Source organism: Egretta garzetta, unplaced genomic scaffold, assembly GCF_000687185.1.
Source record: "Egretta garzetta isolate BGI_Z169 unplaced genomic scaffold, ASM68718v1 scaffold526, whole genome shotgun sequence".
NCBI classification, from domain to species: Eukaryota; Metazoa; Chordata; class Aves; order Pelecaniformes; family Ardeidae; genus Egretta; species Egretta garzetta.
The window spans coordinates 850473-861145 of record NW_009259967.1 but is presented as its reverse complement, the minus strand read 5'-3'; the positions used below and the strand labels follow the sequence as shown (position 1 = coordinate 861145).

General features: G+C 37.6%; 1 protein-coding gene across 1 annotated transcript in view; it reads right to left on the bottom strand.

Annotated features, from left to right (window-relative positions):
- The window catches only part of MGA (MAX dimerization protein MGA), a 59403-nt gene that overhangs the window by 42174 nt on the left and 6556 nt on the right, over positions 1-10673 (bottom strand). Inside the window, 5 exon segments of the mRNA XM_035895761.1 lie at positions 782-954; positions 2372-2500; positions 6256-6351; positions 6494-6581; positions 6935-7865. Of these exon segments, the coding sequence (XP_035751654.1) occupies positions 782-954; positions 2372-2500; positions 6256-6351; positions 6494-6581; positions 6935-7865 (1417 nt within the window).

Genomic DNA, 10673 nt, shown 5'->3' with positions numbered 1-10673 from the left:
TGCCACCTTAACAAATAAAGAGCACTTTAACTAGCACCTGGGAAAACACACTGACAAATCTTATAATAATTAAACAATATAAAAAAGGTAAGCACCAGTCTAAAAATATATATACAATTCTTTTAGTAGAGTACAACATAGGCAAGCCAAATATAATTCACTCTGAAACGCAACCAGCTATCTGAACAACTGATTTCATGGAGATTTTACATGTGTATTTGGTCACAAAAAAGGTAAGCCTTCAACAGGCAGCGCTTCTATAAAACTTACTTTGTTCTGAACAGCTAGCCTACCTGGTACACCACAACACATCTGGAATACCCCAACACAACACTGCATGAAGATGTAGAAGGTACAATATAAATATTTGATCTAAATATAAAGTAAAAATTGGAAAATTGCCAAATACCCATTTCTCCCTGAGGCAGGGCAAAGTAATAAAACATGTAAGGAGTATCTACTCTAACTGGAGATAAAAATACACCAATATAAACGAAAATTACTCTAGTTCATTAGGGTCCCTGGGGCAACAGAATTCTGAAATTACCCTACTTCCACGTAAACTCAAAACCGATGAACAAAACCAAAACTACTACAGCTTTGATCTTCACTCAAGCCGCCTGTGTATTTTTAATCTTACTCAGAGTTTCTCTCTTCCATCATAAACCTTCATTCTGACCACGGAAGCAGTACCAAAAAATTCTTTATTCATGACAGTTTCAATATAACACCCCCCCCCTCAAATCTCTCATTAAGATACAGACAATTATAAAATTGCAAGATCTACAGAAGGACAAGAAAAAGGCCACCTGTTGGAAATATGTACACTGATCTATCTCTCTTTTTTTTTTTTACCTTCATTTCTAGAAGCACCATGAAGCTTCCCTCGCCAGCCTTTGATTTTTGTGAAATCATTTGTCTTTCCTGTCCTGGAAACAAAAGGAAATCCGGTATCTGGAAGATAAGAAAGCTAGCCTCAGTTTATGAGCCAAGCTTGATTGTATCAGTGTCCTAGCAAACTCTGCTTACTCCTTTTCAGAGACAGATGAGCAGCAGTAAATCAAAAGGCTGAATAAAGAGACTTGGTTTTTACTTTTTTTTAATTAACAGAGTACTCAACAAAGCCAAGCTTCCTGTAGAGTTCTGCTGTATAGCCATGCATCTGCTATCCCATACAAAAAACATCTTCTCCTGTATTTTCCGTTTTAGTCTCCTTACTAATGGTGGGAGCAGCTGATCCCAAAACTCAAACCAGGCAAATCAGCAAGTTGGTAGGCCAAAATGGAATAGGCAGGTTTTGAGCTGATACTACAGCCTCTCTCAGCAAGGAAAGTAATCTGAATTTCTTCCCTGAATTCAGCCAGTGACTTTTATAAGACCTGTAGAAACTTCATTTAACATTTGCTGTTCTGTCAAATTCAGCTGAGTATCAATTAGGGGTAGAGACAGGGAATAATCACAAAAGGCAAACAGCGACACCACTGTCAGGTTATCCATCAGCTCTGGGAGCTAATTTGGAATGTAAAAATACTAATAGGGAACCGTGTGGCTGTTTTACTTATTGCCAGGCTACAAATAATTGGATTTGACACTGACTGAGGTCTTCTGAATTGGATCTGCCTCTTTTGCAGTGTAAACAAAACTGAGATATCTGCCTCTTTACCAGCTCCCAAAAGCAGATTAAAAAAGACACAATAACCAGAATATCAAAGCAGGAGAAAGGTAAGTAGGAGAAAGATAAGCACCCCTATACTTTGCCCAACCAGTTGATTATTAAAAACAGTATCTACCAACAGTATTAGAATCATAGTCACATTATAATGAGAAAAGCACTTGTTTGAATACCAGAAAAGTTTTTTAAAAGCACAGCTGGTCAGCACTTTTGTAATAAATAATTATCATGAAGTTATAGGTTAGCCCCAAAGTGGTGCCTCAAGCTCTTCTTCTGGAAAGTTCTGATATTCAGCTATGCGAAAGACTTCTTTTTTTGCTTTGCATGTGAGTAACATCAGAAAAATGTAGATTGCTTAGGCTTTCTCCGAGCCATTTGAGAGTAGTTATTGTGTATGTTTACATTTAGAAAATCCAGCTCCAAAAGACAAAACACGCCCATATAAAGTAAGCTAGACAGATACTATTACTGGATCACAACCACTACAAAAATGAAGGCTACAGATTATCTGGCCAGAATTACTCAGGACTCCTTGGCCAGTAACCACATAATGACTTAAGGAAGTTCTCACATTTTGTCATTTTAATACTGCTTTAATCTCTTTAAGATCAAGTTCAACTAAATGGCTATTCCCTCCTCATGATCATTTATAATAAAAAGGTAATACTTGAGATTTCAGCAAATTCATATTCTACCCACCTGGGGAATTAGGATTGGTTCCTGGATAGCTCCACAAAGAGTAATTTGAGTAGGAAAGAGGAAGTTGCACACCCAAGTATTTCAAGTCAATGCTCATTGTTGGGTCCACAGAATTCAACTTCAGTCCCACTGCAAGAGGCAAGTATCAGAAAATGTCTCAATGCAGCAAAATGTTAGGAAAACGTAAGTCAATATATTTACTAAAAAATAAACCAGTAAGTTATCTACAGGCACTTCTAGCATTCACCCACTGTTTTAAGAGACCTGAAAAAGAAAATTAGCAACTATAACTGTTACTTATACTGGATTTGCAGCAGATATGAATTAAGGAGTATTTTAGGGAATGTGAAATAAAGAAAAAAATGGAATTACTTTCCATAGTTTTCTTGATTACTACTGAAGTTTCCACAGAAATTTATTAACCAAAGTGCCAGCACTGTAGTTCTCACAATAAAAGTTTTCATTTGTTCATTTTTTGAAGTAGTTAGCACCGTTTACATCCTTGAAGGCTAGAGTTACTGCCTGAACCAACTCAGCTGACTATTTGACATTTCATATCACTACATAAATCATCAATCCTGCCAACAGTACTTACACATCCCCTTCTCTACTGAAACTTATTCTTGTGCAAGAACACATACCACACACACTTCAGTTTCAACCAGCAATAAGAGACAAGAGCAAACCACATTCTAGCTCTGAAGAAGAGTGTGTGTGTGTTTGGAAATTACATAAACAAAGTTATACTCAGACAGCGCTCTCAGAACTAGTTCACCAAGTGATCCAGATCTCATTAGGTTATTTTTTTTCCCAGGCTTGGCATTTTGCAACAGAACACTTCTTTTTTTCCCCCCCTTCCTTTTTGAAGCAGGGGGGAAAAGGCTATAAAGAAACTAAATTTATGTTGTTGATGCCACCACAAATGTTTAAGTGCCTGTAACATCTTCCTGCATCAACTGCCCTAAAATACTCGCACTGAAGGACTTTACTTGGTCACAGGTCATCACAAAAGCTATCTTTATCCATGGCAAAACAAATATAGATACAGAAATACTGAGAAAAAAGAAGCTAGTGAATTTTACTTGGTACCTTTTTCAGAAAATAGTTACACGAACTAAAGAAATTACTGTTTACAATAAAATTTAGCTCACAGTCTGGAGTTGAGAACATCTATTTTGGTTTTTAGCTACAGAAACCTATGAGTGTTGCTCCTGTTGCCAACAAGTCTGAAATTCATATATTAAATATGTGAATTTTGAAATTGAAAATATATGACGGGACAAGGCTCAGGACACAAAGTAGTATTTGCACATACAGTAGAAACCTTGTGTTGGTCATACACATTTATGTTCTTAAGAGGCACCATATTGGCCTGATTACTGGCAGCCCAAAAAACAATCGACACAGAACAAATCTCAGACATGGATGTTTAAACAGATATCATTATCAAAGACAGTCTAGCAAGATATAATTTTCAAATCTACATAGGGAAAATGAACAGCAAGCAAGTCAATCCAGCATTTTGTATAAAAACATGTCAACTACCAAATGTCAAGATGCCATCCATTTCTTTTCAAACTCAAAATAAAATGTAAAGAGCACATAGTTTATTTTTTCTTGACACTCCAGTTGAATTATTCTGTCATCTTCACAAACAAGCCTAGCTTTGTCTAACACTCAAACAAAAATAAGAACATCACCCATACACAAAATTGATTGTTTCAGTTTAGGATCATGAAATAAAAACACCCAGACAAAAAAACAGAGGATGACTCCAACAAGTGTAACATAGAAGGAAAACAGACAGCCTAAAGAGTAAATGGTAACAGTAAGTGTATGTCAGTACAGGCATCACTGTACATTACACATAAACTATCATTTTTATTAATTTCTATCACCCCCAGTATTGCTAAATTTCAGTTGCTGTAATCAAATCGTAGCAAATAAAAAACCATCTCCTTCAGAACTTTCTCCTATCCATCAGGCAGCTGCTAAATCTGAAATACAATGCTTGACAACAGTGCTTTGATTTTCAGGTATTTAATAAGGGATTCAAATTAGCTCATATAGAAGAGGCATCTCATAGCATTCCAGTACTCCAGCATGAGCTGTCCTTGTAACATGCTTAAGCTGAATCCCCTCCTTTCTGAAGCATCTTCTTCCTGCAGTCCTGGTGCCTCTAAGATCAAGACAGCCTCAATCACCGTTTTCTTAACTTCACAAATCAACAACAATTATGGGGTTCAGGTACAGCTCCAACACATCATCAGTGAATCTCAAAAAGAAATTTAAGCCTCTCAACTACGTTGTTGAAAACCAAAAGCAGAGTTAACATTAAAATTGCCGCGTCCATTTCCCATACTGCAGTGAGAACAAAGCCAGTAAATTTCTACAAAATGGCTGAAAGCACATTTAGAAACATGCACTTCACATCTTCCAGACAGAAGGGAACCATGTCTCTTTGCCTGTTCTGTAGCAGATGTCAAGGAGGTATTAGTCATGATTTATGGCCAAGAAATTTTGGATAATAAGCATCAAAATCAAGAGGGCTAATGAGGCTGCACCAAGCTCCAGGATGCTACTTAGAGTCAGTATGTCTGAGAAAAGATATAGCTCTTAAATTTGGCCTAGAAGCACCCTTCATCCACCTTCTTATATCTTACTGATGATATTGTGGACAGAGAGAGAAGAAAAAACCCCAACAATCCCTCTCCCCATTAACATCACAGTGTTCCTTCCCCAATCTCAAGCCTGCAATGGAAGACAATAGAACTGTAACTTTTTTTTTGTAAGGTGAAGGTAATCTGAATAAAGACTGATTACAGTTCACGTGCAGCAGCTGAAGTCTAACAACAGAAGTGTATATATTGTAATCCACTTCACAGCCTGATCATATTACATCTGTATCTGTGCGTAGTAATGCTCTTGCCAGGAGTAATCTTCACATAGCTTCTTTTTCCTCTAAAAATTAGACAGGCGAGGGTCATTCTCTTCATTGATCAATTACAATTTCACCAATAAACAGGCTCAGCAGATTACCATTCAACACTGGAAACGATGGTCACATCGTCAGCTCTGATGCCTGTGTTAACGTCATCAGTCTCAGGATTAGTATTGCTGAAGACTCTCAACATCATTAATAGAGAAAACATTAAGTTCTGCTGTGTTTATCCTTGACTTTCTTCCATCTGACCACAGGATAATATTGTATATAAATGAGAGATCACAAGCGAGAAGTACCTTGCTTAGCCCTCTTACACAGCTAGTGAACCTGGATCTGCAGCGACTCAAAGAAACACGGACTCAAACACAGCAAATGTAGTCTTGGTTAAGTGTTTCTGAATCTCTAGCTCCTCTACTACCAGGAAATGGCTATTTTCTATGGAGGACTGAAGTCAACTCCATCTGCTCTCTACAAGGATCAACTCACTAGAAAACAGGCACAGCCTGAACTCTGAAGGCTCGGCATCTTCTGCAAAAGGCATACAGTGACATGCAGCCTCTTGCTCTGCTGTTGGGAGATTCAGGAGTCATCTTTTGCCTCCTCCATCTCTTCTAGTTTGTGAAAACAAAAACATCTTTATTGGCTGGCTGAAACTACTTTTAAAGCCTCTAAGAAAAAAAATGGGTCAGACGCCACAGATTCTCTCTCATTGCCACAAGTGGCAAGATGGAAACTGACAGTTTCACACAAATTTCCTTTCATACTCTCTCATTTGTAAATACACACCTGTACACTTTCCCACATTTGAAAAAAAATAAGCAAAATCAGATCCCAGCTGTATTGGGCATACACCGTATTACATTCAGGAGGAAATTATCAACTCAGTATGATTAAGTATAATATATAAGCAGGTGCAATAATATATACATTGCCCGCTTACCTTCCTGAAGACTAGGATGTATTACTTGCTTATGCCTCAAGGTCTTCAGCTCTTCCATCAATTCCTTTTCCAGTACTTGTATTCTTGCTTGACAATCTACTCAAAAAATAAAAAAGAGAACATATGAAAAACATTAACCATGAAAAAAATGGACTCAAATTATTAATTTTCCAGTGTGCCTTTACAAAGTCCCTTATTACAGGGAACAGCCACTTGCAAAAAAAATACAAAAATGTACCTGGATCATTTGTAGTCAACAAGGGAGCCTGAAGATTCTGTGACTCTTCTCCTCCAGGTCTATCAACAGTGTGAATGTCAAGAGCTTCCTACATACATAAATAGCCTTGAATAAGTGTAAGATACCTTAGAACACTGACTTAGATGCCAACCAGGCCATATCAAAATATCACTGAAATATTCAAAACATGAGATTGTTTAATAAACAAGTACTCATTCTTTCATACAGAACTCTAGATCCCACTATTTCTCCCCAAGCTGCTAAGCAGTATGAAAATGTTACAATTAACATAGGGACAAGATGATAAGAGATTTGGAAAGAGGCCATAAATTTCAAGACTTAGTTTAAAAGAAAATAAACCTTCAGCTTACAAGTACAAAGGGCTTAAAAATGAGACATTAGAAAAGGTTTTGAATTTTACTCAAAACAGCTAGGTTTTACCTTTGATGCAAAGGACACAAAGAGGACTCCATCAACGTCTTCAAGGTCCGGCTTAACATCCGGAAGGATACTCCCAGGCCCCAGAGGGGTGTTCTTGCCTGTTATTACAGTTTTGCCTATACCTTTAGGTGGTCGACCAGCCTTGGAAATTTTCAGTTTCCGTGGCCTTCCTCTTTTAGTTGTAACTGATGTTAGCGTGTTTTGATTGCTACCAGAGCCTTTCAGGGACATAGGATTCTTCAGTATGCCAGGCCTTTTTCTTCCACAGATCTCTTTAGCTGAAAAGTGACAACTTACTGAGCCCCTGAGATTAAAATTCGGTGATTTAGACAAAGCCCATTGAGCGTCTCTGATTGAAGAGTATTTCTGCGACATTTTAGTCCCAGAAGATTGTTTTTTCATAACTAACTCCTCAGCTACAGCGGCTGTGCCTGAGCAAGAGCCTTTGTGATTTTCAAAACACACAGGCAAGGAATCCAGTATTGAACTCAAAGAGGATTTATCCTTCTTGCAAGAGGAAAGCATGGTCTGTGGCAACTCAGATATCTTCACTGTGCTCTTTGTGACTGCACAAGGTTCCAAATAGACCACAGGCATCTTCCCACTATCCAGTTTTAACATTTTTGCTTTGGCAACACCTGAAGGTCCGGTTAGCACACGCTTCCTAGACCTGAATTCTCCATCAATTCCATCTGTTCCACTGCGTCTCATCAGGTGTTTTTGTAGGATGGGATCATCATCATCAGTGTTGGAATACTCATCAGTTTCTTCATCTGTGTCTTCCTGTTTCACACTTACTCCTTGTGTGCAAATATTTGACTCATAGTCATAGTCATCTACTGGTTCCTCTTTAATGACTACATTAAAGTGTCCATTTGGGTCCAACGGGGATGCCACACGGGAACTGCTTTCGTAACTGCTGGCAATGGGACTGGTGTGGGAGGAAGAGGACAAAAACAAAACACAACATGAGATCTTTATCAAGTATCTTCCTTTACCGAAATTCCATTCTCTCCCATAATCCCTGGTTATAATTATAAGAAACTTCCAAAATGCTCCAAGGCATGAGTCTGCTAAATAAGCTGTCATTTACAAACTTACATTTTTAGAAGCAAGCACTCCAAAAAAAAAAATTGCCATCATTAAAACAACCCAACTTCTTATCTGAAGGCAGCAGCACAATTTCCTTCCCTAGTAACATCAGGATGACATTTGCACTTTTTCCTATTTGAGACTCAGCATGAAATCATGCTATGTTACCATGTTTTAAGTGCTCAGAAGTGGCCTTAGTTTGCTGTGTATCTCATTAAGTCACCTTACTAAAGCCATTGTGCTCTCAAATAGGAAGCCAAGTTGAGTGCCTAATGCACTTCAATTTACACGATTTAACTAAAATCTTAGTTAAGTCATCCTGAAGCCACATACAGACAATATGTTGTTCTAACACCTACAGAATGTTAATATCCTATTGAATTATGCTCCATCTTTCACTAAGTCTGAGTATGAACCTAACCAGAATTTGACATATCATGTACTAGATACTGAAGACTGATGGTGCAGCCAGTTACACTCCGGTGATGGGCTTCTTTGAGGGACAGACACATCAGACAAAAAGTTGCAGTCAACAGTTTTGTTAAGCACGTCAGACGCTGGCTCCTCGTCATAAGAGGAAACGGCAAAAAAATTAAACCAGAAACTCATCTCCACAGCGAACCTCAGAAAATAACTCAGAACTTATTTACTAAACATATCAGATAGTATTCTGTTATTCCCTTTATATATGATACTATATATAATTTTAATTATGTTAAATTATTATTCAAATTGTTAACCTCATCTTATTAAAATGTTATCAGTAACAACAGTATTTGTTCATGTTAGTTAATGCTAGCATAATTTCAAATATAACTTAATTTTAATAACAATATATTTTATACAAAAGGAATATTGCTTTATATATTGTGCATATCTGTGTGTGCATGTGTATTTTTTTATTATTATTATTATCTTCAGCTGAACCCCCGGCTGGGGCTGAAGCAGGGGAAGATGTGGAGGAAGAGGCTGCTTCTGCCTCTTGTAGACCAAGGACATACTTAAGGGAGAAAAGCTGGGACACACTAGAGTCACAACATGGAGTTGGGAGTCTCCACCTCATGAAGAAAGACTGCAGTGTTAAAACAGGGAGCAGACAGTCAAAACACAGGTTTATACACTTACATATAAAATTCCTAAGAACAAGACAGAACCTATCTAGAAAACCTGCTCCAATTCAGAAGTAACCAGAATTAAGCTTGAAGCAAAAACCTGCCTTGTGAGGGAACTGCAGACAGCAGGAGAGTGGCATACCAGTCCTGTTTTGTCTACTGCCTTCTCTGACCAATGAGACTCCTATTAGAAAGTTTCTAGCTTTCCTTTAATTAAGAATGTCAAATGTAAGATTAAAAAGCCTTTCTTCTTCAGTGAGTTTACTGTGAAAGAAATTCTAAGACAATCAATCCACTTCTAGATTATGGGCCACTCAAAATCCTGTCACATTACAGCTAGAGCTTGATTCAATACAGCAGATCCACAATTAAAGTGAATGCTATTAAAGATGATCTGAGTCATCTGCTCCTCTATCTTAAAATTCTCTAAAATAAAGAGACAAAAAACCCTAATAAATTTGCTGGCCCGGAATAAAATTCTCATCCAAGTTCTAGTGTTTTCAGTTGGAAGCCCAGTAAAGCCTGGACTTCTCTAGCCATTTTCCTTTATCTATCACAAGATGTATACTCAAGCTAAGGATTACCTTTCTATTAGGGATCTGGACAGTATCCAAAACAACAAAACCCTACTCTAAAAATGAAATTTCTAGACACAAATGTTATTTTACTCCGCATATTGCTACCATAAGCCAGATGGTGACAAGAGTGAAGTATCACCCATCCGTGCGTACGTATGAGAAGATCAAGTATTTGCACGAAATGCAGAGCAACATTTTTAAATTCAGATGCAAATATCAACATTTCAAACATTAAAAAAGTTGGGGTTTAGCACTGATGTAATTTAATTTGGCCCTTAGTTTGTGAAGTTACATGCAACATAAGCAGTCACAGAAACTTCTCTTACTGTATTCTATGGGAACACAAATCATCCAAGTTTGTCCTCTCAAAATCCTCTGCTTAATCTGAGATCAGAGAAAAATGGTGAAATAATGTCTCAACTAGCTCCTTCTTTGCCTGATACAGAACAATGCTCAGATTTAAGCAAACTTATTTATACCCCAAGTAATGTATTCGGTAACCTCACAATAAAACAGTAAAAGCAGAGAAATAGTTTTCTTGTGTTCTGCCAAATTAAAAACCATTTAGCTGCTCATTTATTGAAAGTACTGATATACGCAGATTTTTTTAGGTAGATCGTTTTAAAATACATAAGAGGGGGAACCACCCAAACCGATTTCTTTTTGAATTAATCTAGCAATCTGTGGTGGAGGTTTGAAGGATGATCGCTTGCCTTCCCCTTCCAAAAGGAAGGCAAGGAGGGAAGTAAACTGTCAGACTAAACACAATACAACTAAATTAGACAAACAAGACTGTTTACAAGTCCCACAGTATTTGTAGTTCTGAAGCAGGATATTCAAAAGACCTTGGATGGGAGAAAGGGTACATTAGCCTGTAAGACTTAAGAACCAGTGAAGTTTGCTTGTGGTCCCCTCCATGCCCCCAACATCTGAGTGGTTCCAGGCATAAGCATTCCT